This window comes from Antedon bifida, chromosome 3 (assembly GCF_963402885.1).
Source record: "Antedon bifida chromosome 3, ecAntBifi1.1, whole genome shotgun sequence".
Classification (NCBI taxonomy): domain Eukaryota; kingdom Metazoa; phylum Echinodermata; class Crinoidea; order Comatulida; family Antedonidae; genus Antedon; species Antedon bifida.
Genome location: NC_136228.1, coordinates 5,781,768 through 5,805,502, shown reverse-complemented (window position 1 = coordinate 5,805,502; position 23,735 = coordinate 5,781,768). Strand labels below are relative to the sequence as shown.

General features: G+C 31.8%; 1 protein-coding gene across 3 annotated transcripts; it reads right to left on the bottom strand.

The window, feature by feature from the left end:
- Nucleotides 1–1,913: 1,913 nt before the first annotated feature.
- On the bottom strand, nt 1,914–23,537 carry LOC144837095 (serine/threonine-protein kinase Nek7-like). 3 transcript variants are annotated; one of them, XM_078692096.1, is made up of 9 exons: nt 23,408–23,537; nt 20,145–20,350; nt 19,099–19,161; nt 16,778–16,888; nt 12,850–12,958; nt 8,375–8,577; nt 7,352–7,465; nt 7,116–7,229; nt 1,914–4,822 (listed from the first exon to the last, which is right to left on the bottom strand). In XM_078692096.1, the coding sequence occupies exons 2-9, from the start codon at nt 20,304–20,306 to the stop codon at nt 4,715–4,717; spliced, it is 984 nt and encodes a 327-aa protein (XP_078548222.1). In that variant the 5' UTR covers nt 20,307–20,350; nt 23,408–23,537; the 3' UTR covers nt 1,914–4,714. The 3 variants fall into 3 exon arrangements, with proteins under 3 accessions (XP_078548222.1, XP_078548220.1, XP_078548221.1); XM_078692094.1 differs by lacking the exon at nt 7,116–7,229; XM_078692095.1 differs by lacking the exon at nt 7,352–7,465.
- Between the last annotated feature and the right edge of the window lie 198 nt (nt 23,538–23,735).

Sequence of the window (23,735 nt, the reverse complement as noted above, 5' to 3'; positions counted from 1 at the left end):
TTATTTTTTGACATAAATAGTTACTATAGCATAATAAACATGCGCAGAGTCGAATATTGGGTTCTGCGCATTTCAATTATGCTATAGTAACCAGTTTTATCGGAAAATAAAAAGGTCGAAATTTGGTCATTTTTTGAAAAAAATCCATGTACTATAGTACAGGGAAATTTTCGAAAAAATGACAATTTTTCGACCCTTTTATTTTTTGACATAAATAGTTAATATAGCATAATAAACATGCGCAGAGTCGAATATTGGGTTCTGCGCATGATAATTAGGCTATCCTTTATTTTTTGCCATAAATAGTTACTATAGCATAATAAAAATGCGCAGATTCGAATATTGGGATCTGCGCATGTCAATTATGCTATAGTAACCAGTTTTATCGGAAAATAAAAAGGTCGAAATTTGGCCATTTTTTGAAAAAAATCCATGTACTATAGTACAGGGAAATTTTCGACCCTTTTATTTTTTGACATAAATAGTTACTATAGCATAATAAACATGCGCAGAGTCGAATATTGGGTTCTGCGCATTTCAATTATGCTATAGTAACCAGTTTTATCGGAAAATAAAAAGGTCGAAATTTGGTCATTTTTTGAAAAAAATCCATGTACTATAGTACAGGGAAATTTTCGAAAAAATGACAATTTTTCGACCCTTTTATTTTTTGACATAAATAGTTAATATAGCATAATAAACATGCGCAGAGTCGAATATTGGGTTCTGCGCATGATAATTAGGCTATCCTTTATTTTTTGCCATAAATAGTTACTATAGCATAATAAAAATGCGCAGATTCGAATATTGGGATCTGCGCATGTCAATTATGCTATAGTAACCAGTTTTATCGGAAAATAAAAAGGTCGAAATTTGGCCATTTTTTGAAAAAAATCCATGTACTAAATAGTACAGGGAAATTTTCGACCCTTTTATTTTTTGACATAAATAGTTACTATAGCATAATAAACATGCGCAGAGTCGAATATTGGGTTCTGCGCATTTCAATTATGCTATAGTAACCAGTTTTATCGGAAAATAAAAAGGTCGAAATTTGGTCATTTTTTGAAAAAAAATCCATGTACTATAGTACAGGGAAATTTTCGAAAAAATGACAATTTTTCGACCCTTTTATTTTTTGACATAAATAGTTAATATAGCATAATAAACATGCGCAGAGTCGAATATTGGGTTCTGCGCATGATAATTAGGCTATCCTTTATTTTTTGCCATAAATAGTTACTATAGCATAATAAAAATGCGCAGATTCGAATATTGGGATCTGCGCATGTCAATTATGCTATAGTAACCAGTTTTATCGGAAAATAAAAAGGTCGAAATTTGGCCATTTTTTGAAAAAAATCCATGTACTATAGTACAGGGAAATTTTCGAAAAAAGACCATTTTTTGATCCTTTTATTTTTTCACATAAATAGTTACTATAGCATAATAAACATGTGCAGGTTCTGCGCATGCCAATTATGCTATAGTAACCAGTTTTATCGGAAAATAAAAAGGTCGAAATTTGGTCATTTTTTTCGAAAAATGACCAAATTTCGACCCTTTTATTTTTGGAAATAACTGGTTACTATGGCTCTATAAGATGGTGATAACGCAATATATGTGCATATATGGCAATATTATTGCATAAGTGAATTCTAAAAAGTCGATATTTTGGCAATTTTTGAAAAATGACCTAATTTCGACCCTTTTATTTTTCGACATAACTGGTTACTATATATCATAAATTGGCATTTACCTCACAATATACATTTAAAAAGTAAATTAGAATTATACTATTATTGATATCAATGTGTAGTTGGACTATTTTGCAATTTTTTGGAAAAATACCTCTATTTACAACAATGGCTCTTTATTGTTCGACATATAACAATTTTCAAAACAAATTTGAAGACAAATTTTTTAATTTTCAATTTATTTTGATATGCATAAACTATATCGTATCATTTAAAAAAATCATTATATATTGTTTTTTCTCATAATTTTGCTTTAGTGGTTTATTACTACAAAACTTAATATATGAACAATAACCAACATATGCATGTAAATTAAACTTTACCGACTTTAAAATCAATAATACTAGTAACACATAAGATATAAATATTTCTATAAGAAAATAAACAGAGATTTATCAATCAATTGACCATCTTACTACCTGACCATCTTATTATTTGACCATCTTATTATTTGACCATCCTACTATTTGACCATCTTACTATTTACCATCTTATTATTTGACCATCTTACTATTTGACCATCTTGGGACCGGACGGATTGATCATTTTGTTTGGTGTACTCGTATGTCATAGTTCATTGCACATGTTAGATCCTGTTGATGATCAAATACAAGACTACATTCAATGGAGACCTGTCATTTCTTACAGTAGAGTAGAATAGTACAATCAAAGCACTGTGTGAATGGGAGTGGATGTTTGATGGTTTGACAAAAACCTCTTTTTCCCAGTTCCCAGAAAGTGTCCCTTTCAACGAGAGATCAGCAGAATTATATGCCAACGCGTGATTCACACTAGCGACGCAACGCAACAACATATTGACGCAAAGTGCTGTAGTCACAAGCGGGAACCGATGACAGAACAGTACTGCAAACATCGCATGTTTGATATTTTATACAGCTGGGGAAAATTTCTTACGTTGCGTAGGTTGCGTTGCTAGTGGGAATCAAGCTTTAACTGACCTAGCTTATTTTCGATTTCTGCTCCTGTTGTGGAAAAAGGACCACCTGTTAAAATCCTGGCTATACAGTATTGGACAACAGAGAACATATGTGTTGATAGAGAATATGTCTAAATTTTTAAACAGTGAGACCGAAATATAATACAAATACGTTTCTGTATATTTGAGAATTGCCTAAATTCATCATATAAATATATTCGTTATACAGTATTTAGTTATTATACAAAATGAATTATTAATTTAAATGATATGTAAGAAATCTCTTGCATAATTACAATATAAAATGTACTTCTTATACATTATAAGAGAAAGAGACAAACTGAAACGAAACATCAAGCAATAAAGAAACACTACTATATAAAACTACTGTACATTTTGTCAATCAATATTTTTGCTAATATAGGTGGGAAATGTATCAGATATAGAAGATATTTAAAGTGGTTTGTGACAGTATTACGAACATAAACCAACTAAAAGTGCGGCAATTTATGAATTTAGTTCATATAAGCAATGTCTGTGGATCTAAACCAGAAAATAACTCGCAATACAACCACTTCACACCCCACCCCAAATTATTTTTAAAATTCTTATTTACAAAATATGTTTACAAACACAGTATAGATCTTGCATTTATGTTATACTTTACTAAATATATATATGCAACGATTTACAACACTCTATTTATGTATAAATTATTTATTTTTTTGTGTATAACTACCCGATTTGTCTTTGTACTGTATCTCAACATATGGCATATGCCCAGTATCAAAGGTCAATTCTGTATACAGCGTCACATATGTATCACATGTAACCTGCATTATGTTAAGGTCTATATGGCCTATGATACAGGTAATGTATATGAGACAATGTATTACAGCGTTTGCCTATGATACTGCCAACAATCAAGAATTGTTTGTACACCGATCACTGTATTTTTAAAATTTGTATTTAAATATATTTCAGCAACATACTTTACAACTATTTCAATATATTTACAAATATTTGGTCACAAAACTAAGAAAATATATATCTTATTACTATTTTCAACTAAAATCTACAGGAACACATCAGATACAATATGAATACAAATAAATGACTACAAATAATGTGATGTCATAACCTTTGACCTTGATACGTAACAAATCTTATGAAACATTAAAACCATTTCAAAGATATTACTTACAGTAAGTACCTCTACTGTACTATATGCCTATTACAAATTATTCTCACACAAGGCTGGTATTACACAAGTATTCACCTTTGACATGACATATATAACCTTTGACACCACATAGATGTAACCTTTGAGAATAAATTGCTATCACTTTTGTCATAGTGTGTGCGATAACTGTATCAAAAAACATTTTTACTTTGGATACATTGCCTATAGACAGGCATACAAGGTGCTGTCGTTTTTAAACAAGGCACTCAAACTTTTTAATTATAAAATACATCACTGCATACAAATGTACAAATATATCTTAAATTGGACAATTTAATACAATATTAAAGTAAAAAAAAAAACAAGTCAGTGGAATGATTTTTGCCAAGGTAATTAGTGATACATTGATACTAACTATGAACATTAATTTAAGGCTCAGTTTTTGGTCACAAATCAATCTTTTTTTTAAAATCAAATTAAATCCTTTAAGCCAAAGATCACTGTGGTCATACAATGTGGTTTCTGAAAACACAGGTTCTAAACAAATTGGTTCTATTTTAAACCAAATTGGATCACCTAAGGTATTCCTACCACAGCCTGGTTTGTATGACATTTTAAAAAGCAATTTTTTGAGCAAAATGAACTCGACGTCTCTACTGACACATAGATTCATCCAAATGAAGGAAAAAGCAAAATCAGGTTTGATGTTTATCTGCAGCAACCAACTTTATTATGTGTTCAGATAATTGACAGCCTAGACACCAAGAACATTCAGTATTCAAGATGTTTAAATGCATGATGTGGCATCACTATGGCGATACGACTCAAGGTTGTGATCTATTGGACGCTGATGGAATGCATTCGTTGCGCAACTTCGTTTACATAATCAATGTCCGGCCTCTGCTCTGGGTCAGCTTTGATGCACAACGTAACAAGCTCACGTAACTGCAAGATACAATGTAAAAATTATTATAAATTAAATAAATTAATTTCATCAAGAAGAAGAAAAGCACTGAATGTTTACTCCTCCTTGTAAATTTCAACTAGCAACCACCACCCCTCCTAGCAACCACCACCCCTCCTAGCAACCACCACCCCTTCTAGCAACCACCACCCCTCCTGGAAACCTACACCCTCCTAGAAACCACCACCCCACTTAGCAACTACAACCTCTCCTACTGTAGCAACCATCACCCCCTAGCAACCACCACTCCTCCTGGCAAGCTCCACCCCTCCTAGCAAAATACTACCAACACGTATACAACAATTTTATTGTTTTATTAATGCCACATTATAATATTTATACATTAAAGTACATTAGTAAAAAAAACATTGGTACAAAACAAGGAGATACTGTACTTTGACAAAGATATTTATATTAATTAGTGATAATGATAATAGTGACAACAATGATATGGTATTAGTAAATATAATAATGATCAAGGTTTGCAAATACACCATGTGTTAAGGCCAATTTACACAGACGAGTGGTAACGGTACCGGAAAACCGCGTAGCTTGTCCCATGTAGAATCTGTGTGTTGTGTGTAAATAGTCATAAGGAATAACATAGATTCTATATTTGTATTACCGTTACCGCTCGTCTGTGTAAATTGGCCTTTATGCTACAACTGTCTTGACACGTTCTCAAATTTATGGTGGTGTATGGCAAAACCTAACTTTACTAGTGGTTATTCGCTATGCAACAATGTTAAAATGCAATATATTTACACAACACAAACGATAGTCCATATAAAGCGTTGGTTAATTGTTTTATAATAAAGAAAGCTGTTAGTAAGATGATGGCTGTCTGTATGAAGGCTGTTAGTAAAGCAAACAACACACACTATTAGCAGAAACACATCAAAGACACTAGGTTATAGAAAACACAACAACAATGATTAAACTGTCACAGACAGACAGCGCGATAGCAACAGCTACCAAGTATTAGATTCTATTTACACTGACATTTTAAAACAAATTTATCAACTGCTAATAATTGAAAGTGAGAGAATGAATCAGAATGGAAAACATGAAAGCAATAAGTGTTTTTAATATGAGTGTTTGACTAGCTTATACTTTGTACTGGTTATGCTGATAATATTTATAAAAATCTTTAAAAAAATTAAAATGTTACTATGTTTAAATAGCAATATTAAATGACTAAAGCTCTGTCTACACTATTCAACTTTATGTGACAAAAAAAACGTGATGTGCCCATATATGGACATGATGATGTCATATCACTACCATATTTAAGCATATCACTACCATATTTTTGTCAAACTAGTTTGATAGCGTAGACAGAGCTTAACCGGTTCTTTTAATGATTCATTTTATTTATAATAAAATATTCTTAGTCATTATAGTATACTGCAATTATAAATTATGAAAACAATAAAAGTTCTGGAAGGTTTTTGCTTTGTTGTTTTGTTGTCTTAATTATGCCAAGCAAAACAAATTTTCATTTTAAAGTGGACCAATAAAATTTCTTGAAATTGGCAAGCAGAAATTTCGTTTTTACTCATAATGATAATAATGAATTATTTATAAAAATGCTATTTTTGTATTCAAGGATATTGGTATATTGATTAGAAGGAATTAAGTATATAATCAAATTGGTTGAATAGAAGCAAAGCTTGACCTTGGATTTATCTATTACACATTTTAATGTAAACATCAATATATCAAAACTTAAAATATTAAAATATCAATATTGATGCTGTATGCAACATCATAATGTTATGAATTTCTGACAAACATTCATTAGGCATTAACATTAAAAGATGCAATATTTAAAGACACAAATAAAAAGATGTGATGTGTTTGAAATGAAGAAAAACAGACAACACAAATCATGTGAATAAATAAGAATACATAAATGAGCAAGAATTAAAGAGGTATCCAAAGAAACCAAAGAGTATAAGATACACTAGACGAAAACTAATCAAACTTAAATTCAAAGCAAGGCCCACAACCCCGCCCCATCTTACATGAATCTTACAGTAATATTTTGAACAAATTTTAAAAAGTAGTACTAGTTGGATTGCCGCAATCCAAACATGCCCAAGCTTTGTTTTTTTTCACATTAAATATAGATAAAAATGTGCAGAAAGCAACCGTTAGACTTTAGGGTGCAGGGTATGATTTTATGATTCCAAATTGATGGGCTAAAAGCAGCATTAGTACCTCTTTAATTTCTGCTATAATTCCTTACATACACCGGGGGTTTATACAAACCTGTCTAGAGTAATTTGTAACAGGCAAGGGTGGGTATTCGCACTTTTCTATCTTCTTACACAATTTATACAAGTCCATTTTATCGCCATAAAATGGAGAGTGAAGCGCAGCCATCTATAGACAACAATTAACACAGTAAGCAAAGAAGCACACAGAAAGAAAGCATAGATTACTGTAGAAACAGGAGGGCGCCCCCAGGGATGGAAGACGGGAAGGTGTACAGCCTCGGTACTAACCTCTTCAGAATAATACTCAGCTGGCAGTGGAGGATAGTCACACTGTTCAATCTTTTTGCATAAAGAATAAAGATTCATCTTATCCCCATAAAATGGAGATTGCAATGCTGCCATCTATAGAACATGAATGTTGAGAAAATAAACACAAACAGGTAATCATTGTGACATCACTCAATTATTAATTCACTGTTTATTATAACAGCTGATTGATAATATAATTGAATTCAAAAACTGGCTGTCAGGAAATTAGTTTTCCTGTAATATGAAAGGACAGAATAATTACTTTCTGTAAAAACACTTTCTGATTACATTTTCATTACGCTGATTGTGGCATCATCAATTTACCGGGAGCCTAAAGATTTCAATATTATAATTTGATTACGAGTATGAATCTCTTATTTAAAAGCAGTTAGAACGACTCCTCGAACTGAGATCTACAGTACTCGCACTTCTCAGATAAAATCAGGGAGAGGAGTTTGCGACGATAGATGATCTCAAACAGACCAGTTTAGCTCTGTCTACACTATCAAACTTTATGTGACAACATGATGATGTCATATCACTACCATACCTGGGTATATCACTACCATATTTGGGCACATTACACTTATACATTACAACTAGTTTGATAGTGTAGACAGAGCTTAAGATAAGACTAATAATGTAACTTTATTATTTTGGATGGTACCATTTCACCAAGTACTAAAGCTGCAAACTAGTTTGACAAAAAAGTGTGATATGCTTAAATATGGTAGTGATATGATATCATGTCCATATCAATGGGCACATCATATTTTTTTTCCACATTAAGTTTATTAGTGTAGACAGAGCTTGAATATTGAATAAAAACAAAGAGTGTGGCGGGGGTTTAAATACATTCAGGACTCAACAAAGTGTCCCCTTGCATATAAGGGTTAGCCGTAATTTTAAAACATATTTCCCCTCGCTCTTTTCACATGAAAGTTTCTTCATTAAGGGTGCCTCCAAAGAAGTGGTTTTACTGTAATTAACAAACGTTCATACCTCATAGAGTAAGCATCCGACGGACCAAACATCTGATTTGAAGTTGTAGCCGGTTTCGTGAATACGTTCAGGGGACATGTAGTAGGGTGTACCCACCAGCGAGTGAGCAGCAGTCGTCTTGGAGCTAAAGAACCGGCCTAGGCCAAGGTCACCGAGCTTTACTATCCCGCTGGCTGTTATGAATACATTGGCTGGCTTGATATCTGCAAAATAAAATGTTTACCCACTTAACAACAAATATATAGAATTTGAGGGTGACTATAATACAGTAGCTTCAGATTTGTATTGTTGATTATTTATGCCATTATAAAACGGATGTAAAGCTGCTTGAATTAAATAAATCATGCATTTTTTTCAAGATTTTTGTTATATGTAAGTTGAAGGACATAAGTTTGAATGTCAACATTTTATGGACGATAATGAATTAACGATTGATTTCTATTTATAATGTGCTTTCTACAGCAAAAACTACTTTCATAGCCCTAAGATTTTTCATGTTGAGCTGCCATTAAGAGTGCTTGTATCCATCTGACAGGGCCTGAGATGTGTGGTAGCCCCTCTACTCTTCCAAAAGATACACAGAGTTTATTTAAAGTGCCCTGAACCAGATGTGTACACTGGACCTCCAGTTTTTAAGTCCTTAATCGAGATGACTCATTCCCCCATCCTAACAACTGGTTGAAGAAAACTTGAACCTAAAACCGATTTTATTGCTCTTGAATCGATATTTACTGTAATTTATCAACAATTGTGACCATTAATATTCAAGTGGTAATCCTGTTAGTAGTATAAACCAAACATACTGCAAGTCTTCTTCTAGCGCAAACACTCCATAGTTTAAATTTAAACGAGAACCACTTTAACTGGAGTTTACTTATGCAGTACTAACTTGCTACCACAGTGGTTTAAGACAAAATTACAGACTTTAAGTTAGTAATGTTTACTGTACTACTTAGTTGATTATGTAATCAATGCATCCACTAAATTACTGTAATCATCCAAACTCTCTACTGAAGGATACAGTAGTGTACTAATGGTTTTGTTTGTAGATAATTATACTTTACAATTACATTAAACTCAAAACCCTTAAAAGTAACTTAGCAATTGCTTTTAATGCAAAATACTTCAAAATTAGCATTTCTTTACTAAATTATAATACTACAGATGTTTCTTGTCTTATTACTGTAAAAAAGAAATCTTTCTGAGAAAAGAAAAAAGCAAACACAATCTAAAAAAAAATAATTCTAAAATGATCTAAATTCTGCAGCATATAATTAACTGCAAAGCATGGATGCTATATAATTTGATTTACAATAAATTTTTCTCTATTTTTTTTGTTGTATGTTGCTTAGCAAATGACAAAATAATTTGTTTCTGACCTATAAAATACTATTCATACTTTTGCTATATAAACAGTAGACATGTGCATCTATTAAGTAGCCATCTTTTGCTCAATTTCTAAATTGATCAAATAAAATACGACATTAGTATCGATGGCAACATAGTGACAACATACAGTAGTTCAATTTCATCACAAAATGATACACCTAGGCATATTAGAAGATAAATATATATTAGCACACGGAAATAAAATAATCAATACAAAGTGAGAATGAATAGTAAATTTGGTTTCTGAAAAGAACGGTGAATCCACACCACAGATTTATTTAGTGCCCATTAAAAACAATCGGAATAATACCGGACTTTCTAGAACCAGACGTATTAGGTCTGCTAAAGGGTGTGTGGTATTACTAGTTGACTGTATAACAGGTGTGACAAACCAATTAATCATAATATACTTTCAGTTCTAAAAATATATGTGGTTATCTTAAATCGGAATAATACCGGACTTTCTAGAACCAGACGTATTAGGTCTGCTAAAGGGTGTGCGGTATTAATAGTTGACTGTATAAACAAGTGTAACCAACCAATTAATCCTAATATACTTTCAGTTCTAAAAATATATTTTGTTATCTAAAGTATTTTAGTAAACAAAAAGAATGAAGTGAAGTGTAGCGACTGATGGTAATATAATGCTTTAATCCAGCTTTTATTCTATAATATCCTCTTTACCTTTTACTAAATGTCATTGTCAATGAAAAGTAAAGTACAATACACAGGGATTTGTGGTTACCAGGAAATGGTGTTATTGACAGAAAGAGGATAACAAAAACAGGGAAAAACCTACAAAAATACCAAAATCTATAATTCTTTTAATAAAAAGCATTGAAACAAGTCAGAAATAAAGATAATGCAGTGCCTATTTCTTTTCTGATATTTACTAACCAAGATAATTAAATTTTAAAGTCATGATGATGTAATAGCGACCATGAATACAAAAGTGTAATGTACTTTTACAAATTTTAAATACAAAATAAAAAGGGGGGATTTCCGATGGGATGGATAGGAAGTGTTTTTATGTGGGTTGAATGGGTATGGCTAAAACCATGCAAAGTCGTACACTACATGATTCAATCACTTTTATGTTGGTGCGATGTGGTTTTCTGATATTTTAATTTTTTTTATGTTTGCAGGGTTTATCACTGAATTCATTCCCATAGCAAAGGTGCACTGTAGAGTAACTTGTAGATTAGAATGGCTCTCTTGTTTGGCAACAGGTTGGCAACGCAGTGTCTGATTCTATAAGGGTCAGTCAGACAACAATAGTCCTCCTCTGTAAATGAAATAATAATGATCTATCCATTTTATTACTCCTGATATTTTAGTTCAACTAGTACGTCAATCAGCATGTATTGGGAACTCAAATTCATTTATTATTCCATTTGCTCTGGAACATGTTAACCTCAATCCCTTGTTGATTCACAAACCTTTTTATCATTTAAAACTTTTTTACTAGTTTTAAGCAACTTTAGTAATTAAAAAAATGTTGCCACTAAATTAGTCACAAGCCTTAACAACTACAGTACAGAAAGAAATTACTGCTTCGTATCTACGCGTAGCCTTTCGTAGCCTACGCGTAGGTAGATCGTAGGTCATTGTTCTGTCCTACGATGTATTGTTCGTAGCCTACGATGTATTGTTTGTAACCTACGATGTATTGTTTGTAGCCTACGATGTATTGTTTGTAGCCTACGATGTATTGTTCGTAGCCTACGATGTATTGTTCTCTCCTACGATGTATTGTTTGTAGCCTACGATGTATTGTTATGATAATTATCTAGGCGCGCCTACGTAGGGTGGTTCGTAGGGTTAGTAAACATCATTGTCATCGCCTTTAGAAGCATTGACAATGCAAACAAACGATGTATTGTTTGCTAATTAAAATCCTATCTAAAGATAGTAGACGTCAATTTTTGTAGCCGCCCTACGCATATCGGTTATCCTAATTTGAATGGAAATCCGCCGACGAAATGACATCGGGCCGGACCTCACCTCGGGGAGAGAGAGTCAAGGCTAGCCTGTTTCGGCGGCCTAGGCTAGGCCTACACTAAAAATTATTTAATCCTACCTTGGAATTCCTACGAATTATAAAAACGACGACACCTAACCCAACAAAATATATGCAAAACTAATATATATTCCATATTAAGATTTAACATAGGTCTGGCTTAGGCCTTTTAAAATGATTACGACATGTGTGTGTGTATAGAAAAAAGCCCGACCAGAATTTGGAGTGGAAAAAACATGTGAGCAGTTTCAGAGAGAGAGAGTATTATGTTTCATGTCATGTGACACAAAATCCAGGTACACGATCTTATTAATCGTCGTCAGACCGGCAGCCACCCTCTCGTACTAAGTTAAAAAAAACATGTGAACGATTGCGGTAAAGCAGAGAGTATCGCGTTTCATGCCATGTGACCAAAAAAACTAGGTCTGTATTAATTACGGTCTTCTGTCGGCAGTCTTTTTGAGCGACCGATTGAACGTTCTGATACTATATTTAGAATGAATTGTTTACGATCTTTTTTTCTCGGCATCGTTTCTGGATGGACTAGACGTTCGCTATATTAGTTGGCCTGTTCGTTGCGGTTCACCTGTGTTGGATCGTGTCTCTACGTTTACATCGTGGGAAATTTATATTCGCCGTTGAGTAGGTAAACACGCACGAAGGAAAAGATTACGATTAAAAAATATTATTTATTTTTTAGTAATTTACAACTTGGTCCTCCGCCAGTTAAATTTAACACATTAATTTCACACCTTCTTAATTACTTCACTAAGAACATTGCAGGGTTGTTTATATAGGTTACGAACTCCCTACGAAGTTCAGAACGTAGCTCATTGAAAGTTGTTTATTGAGGTTACGAAGCCAAACAATGGAACCTACGAAGCCAACAACGTAGCCTACGTTCTATCTACGAAGCTACTTCGTAGGTAAAGTTGCAGTACTTTCTTTCTGTACTGTATGTTGCCATCTGGCCTCTCCTGCAGACTTGTCTCCAAACTGTCATAAAATAAAAGTATATAAAAGAAAGTAAAAAGTATTTATACAGAAAAATGAAAGCCTGTACTACCTCTATGCATGACCCGTCTTGAGTGCATATGCTGCAGTGCCGCTGTTAGTTGTACAAAGTATTTCCAAATAGTCTTCTCTGGAATTAAACGCTTCTGTCTTTTGAAGTGCTATTGGAAAAAAGTAACAAATTTTAATTTAAAAGTCAGACTTAAAAGTCATTAAATAAACAAGATAAACATTTTAAAGAACGATATTAAATGTGACCAGATAATGACCAATCTAGTGGCAAGTGTGTTTAGTGACCCCATATTTCTAAACTTTAAATATCTGATTGTTTTGTTTATCTATTTGAAAATAACTTTAATTTAATAAAACTATTTACTGTAGGTATTATTACAATCAACTCTAACTCCAATATCAGAAATGGGAAACACTCCTAAATAAAACTGGACTTTCTTGGAGGTCCAAAATGTCCCAAAATCATTTTTACCATGACAAACACATTCCAAATACCAGACTTTCTGGAAAACCAGACATATCAGCCCAGGGTGTCTGGTGTGGTATTGGGAGAGTTGACTGTATTCAATTTGTACATTTTAACTACAAGACTTTGACAGAATATAACTGTATAGAGTAGAGAGTGTGCTCAAATTACAAAGTTTATAAAATATGTTATGAATAGCTTTCATTCATTGTACAATATGGCAAGAATGTGTGACATTGAATGTGGTATTAAACCTTCAGAAATGCTAACAAGTAGGGTCACACAGGGTTTAATCAGGACATGCATTGTGAACAACAATAATATTTCGTTTAGGTACATATACATAGTAACTATGACATTTCTATGGGTTGTATTGTATAACCATACCATGGAGAATGATCACACTAAATTGTAAAGGCCTATTATCAATACTGTGGCTATTCTGTATTAAAGGCCAGGTGCGGGCAAAAAATTTCTATTGATCATACATTCCAATAATTATCGATCTATAGTTTCCCCTATGTTTCATAATTTTTCAGATTTTATTTGTGTTACACGAGCTTGTTGAAAATAAGCACTTTCTTATCAGTGGGGGGATAGTTCAAATTACATAGTAAAATCTCTATTCTTTTGTACACACATTTTGTAAATAGAGAGGCATTTTAAAAAGCTATGAAAAATAAACGGTGTGGTAAAAAATATTATCAGCTGAATAAATATAGGTAATATAACTTGAATATTACATTTCTGATATTTTTATTCAACTTCAGATTTTTATTTTCATGCTATAGCAAAAATTATCCACCGTATATCCACCATCTTTTTTCACCATCTAGGGAGTCACCAGACATGTTATTACATTAGGTTAACTACCTAACTACTGAAAAAAAGTCTTCCTGGTTTTTATGGAAGAATTTTGCCAAATGTTGTATTTGACCATATTACGGGAAATTCAAGTTTTTTCGTCTTGATTTCTGTTACAAATATTTGATTTATGTACAATTAACCAAATATTATATTTAAAATTCATGCCTGTACCTGAGCTTTAAAATAAGAAATTGAATAACAAATATTTAATATTATTTTTATTTTATTAAAATTGGAAAGGGTTAAATTTAGAAAATGTGCCTTGTTGAAAACTGAAATAAAATAAAATAATATCAACACTCAATATTTTAATTTTTTTTTTTACAAACATTTTACAATATTGCCAATGGTTTTCTCTATTTTAATATTTAGCTGTGCAAAAAATAACATAGAATCAGTTTGTTGAATAATATAATTAAAAATATGGACTTTAAAGACACCGGAGGAATAATTAGTGCTGATTTCTATTTTAATTTTATTGTTTAAAGTGTGAATATCTAAATGAAGTGTGAATACTGTATCTATGAAGTGTGAATATCCAATCTGAGTGTCAATATCCAATATCCAATATAAACTGTAATTGACAGCAATAAAGTTGAAAGAAAATGTCAATTTTAAAAATACAATTTTAATAATTCCGCGGGTCCTGATAATATTCATAAATTTTGATCAAATAAATGAATCAAACCATAAATAATATCTAACGGCAAGTTTTAACAATCTGTTTGATAAATGATGATTTACCGTAATCAGGATTTATAATGCATAATAAATATTGCAATGTCTTTCATTTCATCGTTTACTGATAATGGCTATGTCTGTGATTCCTCCTAAAATATACTTGACAGAGATTTGCTTTACAAGACACAGCCAATAATTATAAGGCAATGAAGCAAACACCAATGAAATACAGGTGTGACCAAATTGTAATTGGTGTCATTGTGAGGAACTATCACAACATAGCATGTTGCTTACACTTTAGTAAGTAGTATGAGGAGAGAGCTTACTGAACACTTTCACAGTAATTAATTTGAAGTGTAATATTATCAGTAGAAAATTGAGGTGTGACCAAATTGTAATTGGAGTCATTGTGAGGAACTATCACAACATAGCATGTTGCTTACACTTTAGTAAGTAGCATGAGGAGAGGTCTTACCGAACACTTTCCCAGTAATTAATGTGAAGTGTAATATTATCAGTAGAAAATTGAGGTGTGACCAAATTGTAATTGGAGTCAGCGTGAGGAACTATCACAACGTAGCATGTTGCTTACACTTTAGTAAGTAGTATGAGGAGAGAGCTTACCGAACACTTTCACAGTAAATAATTTGAAGTTTTATTCTATTATCAGTAGAAAATTGAGGTGTGACAAAATTGTAATGGAGTCATTGTGAGGAACTATCACAACATAGCATGTTGCTTACACTTTAGTAAGTAGTATGAGGAGGGAGCTTACCTAACACTTTCACAGTAACTAATTTGAAGTGTAATATATCAGTAGAAAATTGAGGTGTGACCAAATTGTAATTGGTGTCATTGTGAGGAACTATCACAACATAGCATGTTGCTTACACTTTAGTACATAGTATGAGGAGAGAGCTTACCGAACACTTTCACAGTAAATAATTTAAAGTTTTATTCTATTATCATAGAAAATTGAGGTGTGACAAAATTCTAATTGAGGAACTATACCAACAAAAAATGTTGCTTACACCTTACTAGTATGAAGAGAGAGGCCTTGAAATCAGCCATCAGATCTTATTATTACCCAACACTTTCACTTTAATTGAGTTGAAGTGTACTTGTTATCATCAGTAGGAAATTGACAGGAATTAATCTATTGTAAGTAGGATAAAGCAGCCAGCCAATGATAGCGCTCTAAACAAACGTGCATCGTACAGTTGTTTACATCTTTTAATTTAGCTAAATTGGTAGGCAGCTGAAAATAAGTTGAAATCCTGTTTTGGATTTCAAAGACATGATAATCTATGTTTAAACCCAGATTTATAGAAAGATAAGCTGGGAATTAATTTCTTGAGCCAAACTATTGACCTTGTTGAAAAATTGTTTGTTTTCTATTATACCAGAAGGGCCCAACAATTTAGGATTCCATTATTTACCCTGTAAACAACTGTTTGGTTTCCATTATAATACCAGAAGGGCCCAGCAGTTTTAGGACTCCATTATTGACATTGTCAAAAGTGTTTTCCATTATCTCAGAAAGGCCAAATTAGGACTACATTATTGACTCAGTACAACAATTGTTGGATTTTACAACTCTTGCCCAATACTAGTACTGTATGTGTCCAACAAATGGTAGCCTACGTTTACTCTATATCGTTGGTTTGCTTTTATTCCCATGTGGATTCAACTCTTGCCTATTAACAGTAATACAGTACATGTCCAACAAACAGTGGCCTAACAATAACAATATTTACTTTTTAAAAATGAATAAGACTAGAGGTGAAACTTGATATTCTACAGGATTTTAAAGTGTTCATTTCAAATGGAAATCACCTGAGAGATTGTTTGACGCAAGAGCAAATCATTATAATATTCATAATTTGCAGAACAACTTTGCTTGATGAATTTACGAAGGATTTGTGAATTATTTTTCATAATTACTTCTTCTTACCTTTATCATACGAGCCAAATCGCCAGCATCAGCAAGTTCTAACACAATGTTTAATTCATTATTTTGGATGAAGGACGCAAGGTACTTAATGACGTTTGGATGGTTCAATTGCTAAAAAGGCAAAATAAAGATTATTAGCAGCCAAATATGGTAGTGATATGACATCATCATGTCCATATATGGGCACATCACTTTTTTAAAACTTGGGACAACGTAAACAACAACATTGTGGCTCATCACCTTAATGAATCGGCTTACTACACAAGGCTCAATTTGAAAAATGTTCCCTGAGGCATGGTTGGAGCTCACAGCTTAACAACAAGATACAGAGACACAGATTACTGCTACTGTGACCAGAGGCTACTGCAGCACTCAATTTATGCAATATTACTTAAAGTTCACACTAAGTTTCTTACGTCTTTACTTAGTGTAAATTACAAAATGGAGGATAAGAAGGAATCATCATCCACATTCTATTAATGGACTATCAGAGTTAAGGCCCATTCACACTAAGATGATAACGATCGACAATAAACACACATTTCTCACATAATGATACAGTAAAAAAAGAAATTAGAAAGGTTTTCGTTCTAGAATTATACGATAATCATTTATACTTTCTTTGAAAATATTAATAATAACATTTTTTTAAATCCAATCAAATGATGTCATGATCAATAAAAACAATAAAATCGTTGTATTGTCACAATATTATTGCTCTTAAGTCTTACTGATCATGACGTCATTTGATTTGACGTGTGAAAATATTATTTTCATCAAAGGAAGCATATGGTTATCCTATAGATAAAAACTGTTTATACTTTTTATGCTTGAAAAATGCACTGTCGATAGTTATCGTCTTTAGTGTAAATGGGCCTTTATAAGAAGAAATTGACTTCCAACTGATTAAAAATGGTATTTGAAAATATTTACATAAAATAAATATGTAACTACTGTATATATTAAATATAGTATAAAGAGAAATCTTCTTTTTGATATTATTATTTCTTTTCTGCAAAGGGTCAGACATTACAATTACAGACTCCTGCAATACTAACAATGTAATATAGTTAATTTATTGCTAAATAAATGTGAATAATTGGTAATCAGATGGCTGATACATACAGGCAGTAGTGTTATATACATTGAGAGCAATTAATACCATTGTAAACATTGGTACTGGTAGTGCATTTACAGTACAGATACTGTACTGTAATAGCAGGGAGATACCTCCTTGGTAATACATTGCGCTACTGTGTGGATAATGAATAATTAATGAACACTGGCTTAATACATCTATTACAGTATTATTTGCTGAAGAAAATCAATCAACTAGTTGTTTACTGACCAGTGAGTAAATCCATAAATTTGTTAAACAGATTAATTCAAAACATTGTCGATAAAATTCAAGACTCATCTAGTTTCGATGTGCTTTCTTTCAATTTGTTCGTATGCAATTTGATGTATTTTTCTTTGTTGTTTTATTGTCTTTAAAATTTCTTGGAATCTTGAATTTCATTAATGTTTTAACCATTTTCAATCAAACAAGTTTTTAATTAATTTATTCATTATTTGCTCAGCAAGTCTTTTTAATATTCAGTGTGGGCTTTAATCAGCTCTTTTATTTGACACTCAAGGTTTTAGATTAATATACCAATAAAGCAATAGGCCTGTTGTAAAATGATACCAATAATATGGAAAGCTTACAGTACATTGTAGGCCTGTCATAAATTGAATTACCAATATTAAATGGAAAGCATAGACTGGTCATAAAATTACTTTTTTAATAATGTAACATTTAACAAATTGTGCACACACAATGATAATATCATCGTCATTAAATACTGAATTAAATATATTATTAAAAATGTAATTTTTCTAAGGAGACATTAAAAACAAGAGTATCAAATGGTTCAATAACCAACTTGTACTTAATTGAAAATATTTTGTACAAAATACATCCAAAATATTAAAAATATAAAAAACCAATGAGAATTTTAAATACTGCAATAAATTTGCAATTTTGAATACTGCAATAAATTTGCAATTCTTCATTATTGCAATAAATTTGTTTTACTGAATAAAATTGAATAACATTTTTAACTTGTTGAAGAGTTATTGTCCCCCCGTAGACCAATTTGACTATTTTTTTGCTTAAAATTACATTTTTCAGGTAAAATAATATTGTTTTCTCGATCCAGATTTTGGTCAAAATGAATGCAACATTAAAATGGCATTATTTTTTCAGGGGGACAATATATCTGTAAAAATTATAATTTAAAAAAAAACACCAAAAAAGAAAATTGTCAAAACTGCCTTACCTTTAATAAATCTATTTCTTTTATACAATCTTGTCTGGCTTTGGCATCCATCATTTCAAATATCTTAAAATCAAGAAATAAGAAATATGGTTTATGATAAAATATAATCAATATTTACAGATTGATTCACATGTCAAAGGTCAATGATAAGATGGAGATCTGATATTGTATTTTATTGGATTTGTCTACGTGTGTCCTTTATCAAACACTCTTAAAATAACATGTTAAAATCATATAGTACTAACATAACAAACTCACTTTATACAGAATTAACATAATTTTTTAATATACAGTAACATTTTATCTTTAAAAAATGTATTAAAGCAACATTTTGCTACTACTAGTACTAATTACTAACTGTGAAGAAACATACAAATTTCGAGTAAAATGGTTAAAATAACAGACAAACCATGTAGTACTTTACAATACCACGATAGTTCATTTCACTTTGTCAGTATGTCTTGGTTTTTTTAAAATTTTTTTATACAAATAGTAAGTAACTTTAAAGGTATCAAAATAATGTTTAATCCTTGAATTAAATCCTAAAAGATTTAATTTAGTGATATTGGTCACTGAACATTGAGAAGATAAAAAATAGAAACAAATTGAATTTTATTGCAGTACAAAGAAAAGGTAAGCTAAGAAACGAGCTGCTAATATTGATATCAACAAACAATTTTGCAGCATGAAAAGAAAAATCATTATTTTAATACTTAAAGTACACTAATTATATTAATTAATAAATTAATTGTTTAAAAATGTAAACAAATTTTACTCTTTTATTGTAATTACTAATAAGTATACAATTGAATAAAAACTCTCCCAATACTGGACTCTCTGAAAACTAGAAACTCTTCCAAAACTCTCTTGAGGTCCAAAATTTCAAAAATTCATTTTAACCAAAAAAATACATTATGAATATCAGAAAACCAGACATATTACGCCAGTCCGGAATTGGGAAAGTTGACTGTAATAAATATTAAAATTTAGTACTACTTATTTGGACTACATCGCCTAAAATTGATTGATTAAAAAAATGTACTCACTTGGACTTTTTTTAATGCAATGATGGAGTTATCAATGACAGACTTTGCTCGGTAAACTTCACTAAATTGACCTTTCCCAATCTTCTTCTCTATCACAAAATTATCAAGATGAGAATAGTGATCTTCTGTCGTAGCGATCTCGGAGCATTGCACACCTTCCATCGTTGTCAAGTCGCTGGCTCTCTCTGGTGGTTTGGATGATTGCACTATGAACAGTGAGAAAATGAATTGTCAGCAAAAACCACAGACAAATAGCAAACAGGACACACTTCAGTGAGCAAATACACTTTCAAAGGTCATTGAACTTGAATAACTCATTTAAAAACAGTTTAATATGCTACACAATGATACAAAGATCATATTGGTTAGTGTTTTTAATTAATGGGCTCTTGGCATAAATGTTACCCCCTACCTCAAAAATATCTTTTGATACAATACGTCATTGAACTTTGATAACTCATCATTTAAAAATGTGTAAAAAAAAGTGTGATATACCGGTTGTACGATACCAACATACAGATTAGGATTATGCTGGCCAAGAGGTCTACCTCCCAGGAGGTCTACTACGTAAATCTAAATTCTAGGCATACAATGTGCTTTAATCATAATTACTACAGTGAAATACATTTTTTTTTTACAAAAAATAAATGAATAGGAAGGTTAATCTAATAAAAGATAATAATTTCATTACATTGAAATAAATAAAATTTCCTATACACCATTACATTAAGATGTGAGAATGAATTTATAGAAAGCAGTTTACTTGTTATTAGTCTAATATACAGTAGTTACAATACAAGTTCTACAAAGGCTGGCTTGAGCAATATAGTTACATTACTGTAATTAACATTTAAAAGTACTAAAGAATTGCACCACAAATGTAAGAAAATGATTGATTTAATATCTCGATAAATATAAATGTTGTACAGTATTTAAATACACAGGTCCATAGCGAATACCCAAGACGACTTCAAACACATTTCAATAGAATTTCCTTTGCATAGTGTATTCAATACAGGTCAATACTAGTACCTAAAGATTCCTTAATGAAATAACACACAAGTGGAATTCTATAGAAATATATTGATTCCTCAAGAATGTATTTTTAGCAGTATATTTTGTACATAGAGTAGAGCTAGGTATTGTTGTGTAAGTGTATTTGTCAACTTGTACAGTGCTGTACACAGTGTTCACGTATGTGCAAGGTCAAATCTACTGTATCTGATGCTAAACAGTAAAAGATCATAATTTTCTCTCAATATTCTTTCCCCTCCATTCGAAAGTATAAGAATTTTGTTTTCCATTTTTTGTATTTTTATCTTTGTAAATGTAATGTCTTTTTTTTGGTTAAATAATATGTTTAATCTTGATATCTTGCATAATAAGTAGCAGTAGTTTGGTTTAAATAATAATTTATTCAAAAGTATTGAACAAATAACACATTTATATTCAGTTTACCTAAGTTCAGTGTCTACATATACAATAGTGTACAGTACAAGAAAGATGCCTTGCCAACCACCAGTCTTTTCTGGTCAGTGCAACTAGTATGAAACCTTCATAATAGTTGCACTGACCAGAAAGACTGGTGGTTGGTTTGAGTTTGTTAAATTAGTAGTCAGTCTTTGAATGCTTCGTTAAAAAGTAAATGGTTGTGGTTGTAATTTAATTATGTTTAGTGAACTTAATTGCTCGACAGTATGAGAGAGATTGGACAGAGAATGGCAGTTTATAACACTTTCAGAAAAATTCTGATGTGAGCACCAATTTTATTACAAATATGTTGCAAGCAAAAGAGATTGACACCTATATTTTATTTGTTGCACTTCTGTGTCAGTAATAGTTTAGTTCCAACTCAATGAGAAATCTCAAGCGAAGCCAGTAGCAACCTGAAACTTGACATGATTTGGATGTATTGCAGGCCTATGCATCCACCTTACTACTAGGCCAAATGAAAAAATAACTTGCTTGTCAACCTCTGAATAAATTTCAGGGGAGAGAGTGCGGGGTTTTTTTTTAGTAATATTTGATTACTTACTTACTGGTCATCATTTATGCTACAATTTTTAAAACTGACATGAAATTAATCACTACACACATTTTCAAATTTAAAACAACTTACAGAGTACTCTAGACAGTACTGTAGAGTATGTGTTATGCGCGATTTGAACGATTTGCGCAATTTGAAATTGCGCAAAAAATTCCTTGCGCAATTTCAAATTGCGCAAAGAATTCTTGCGCAATTTGAAATTGCGCAAGGATTTTCTTGCGCAGTATTAAATTGCGCAATTTGAAATTGCGCAAGAAAATCCTAGCGCAATTTCAAATTGCGCTGCACAATTTGTAACATTTTCAAAATGCGCAACAGAATGCGTGTTAACGTCGACGATTGGTTAACAATAATAATTTATTGGAAACTAATAACTCAAAATGAAACATAATATATGCGAAGATAACATGTGTATAATACACAACATAAATGGCATACACAATTAAATAATATTATCACTCATTGTAACTTGAAATAAATCAAAATGAATGTAAAAATAACAAAAATTAAGGCAGTAATACACAACATAGTCTACCGCCACCACCATTTAGACTTGCTATCAAAACATAGCAAGTAGTAGGCTAGCGCAGTAAAGCCGCCCGCCGGGGAACACCACCGCTTCGTTTTCCTTTGTCGGGTCTTAGTTGGTATGCTAACAATAACAACATTTTCACTATTAAAATAAGGAAATGCGATATTATCTTTAATTTTTAATCATTTTTAGAAATTACTATAAAAATATGTGTGCATGATTTCACAATCTGTCCAAAAACCTTGCGCAATTTGCAGATTACTTGCGCAATTTAATACCTTGCTTGCGCAATTTGAAAGGGATGTTTCAATTCAAATTGCGCAAGGAATTCTTTGCGCAATTTTAAATTGCGCAAATCGTTCAAATCGCGCATAACATATGCACGAAAACAATTTATGCAATAAAAATGTTCCCACACACTTGTGATAAATGAATGTTAATTGTTACAATTGGATTTAATAGGAATTTTTATTTTGTTGTAACTTAAAAAAAAAAGAAAAACAACAGAACAGATTTCTCATAAAAATCTAGGCATACTCTATATAGGCTAGGCCAGATGTCAGAAGTATACCAAACAACCGCCGCCGCTGTCAAAATCATTGTGAACAGAAGGTGGTTTTTGTTTGTTTACAAGGCCTAGCCTAGGTCTCCTACCTACCAAACTTATATAAAAGCAAACCTCACCTTGTGCCACAGGTTGGTGGTAATTTTAGGCCAGATTACTTTACAAGCTGTAAATGCATAAATTAACAGTATATAGCCTAAGTTCTTGGAAAATGATAAAGCAGAAACGTTGTAATCGCCGCCGTCGCCGAGCCGCCGAAGAAACAATTTTTTTGTAGATTAAATAAAAAATGATCGACAATATCATAGAGGGCGACAAACCTACTCAGGACTTCGGGTAAATGAAATATACAATATTGGTAGTCGCCAATAGTTGACTTTTTTTAACCACAGTACGTCTGTAAGAAAGGCTACATTACGTCACGATACATTGTTAACTTAGGGATTC

Bases quoted from the DNA above. Each gene is read 5' to 3' on its own strand.
- LOC144837095 (XM_078692096.1), bottom strand. From the start codon at position 20,306: ATGGAAGGTGTGCAATGCTCCGAGATCGCTACGACAGAAGATCACTAT. The intron at 16,889-19,098 runs GTAAGGCAGTTT...TTGCCTTTTTAG, and splicing joins AAGAAATAGATTTATTAAAG to CAATTGAACCATCCAAACGT. The intron at 4,823-7,115 runs GTTTGTATAAAC...TGTATCTTGCAG, and splicing joins TTACAAATTACTCTAGACAG to TTACGTGAGCTTGTTACGTT.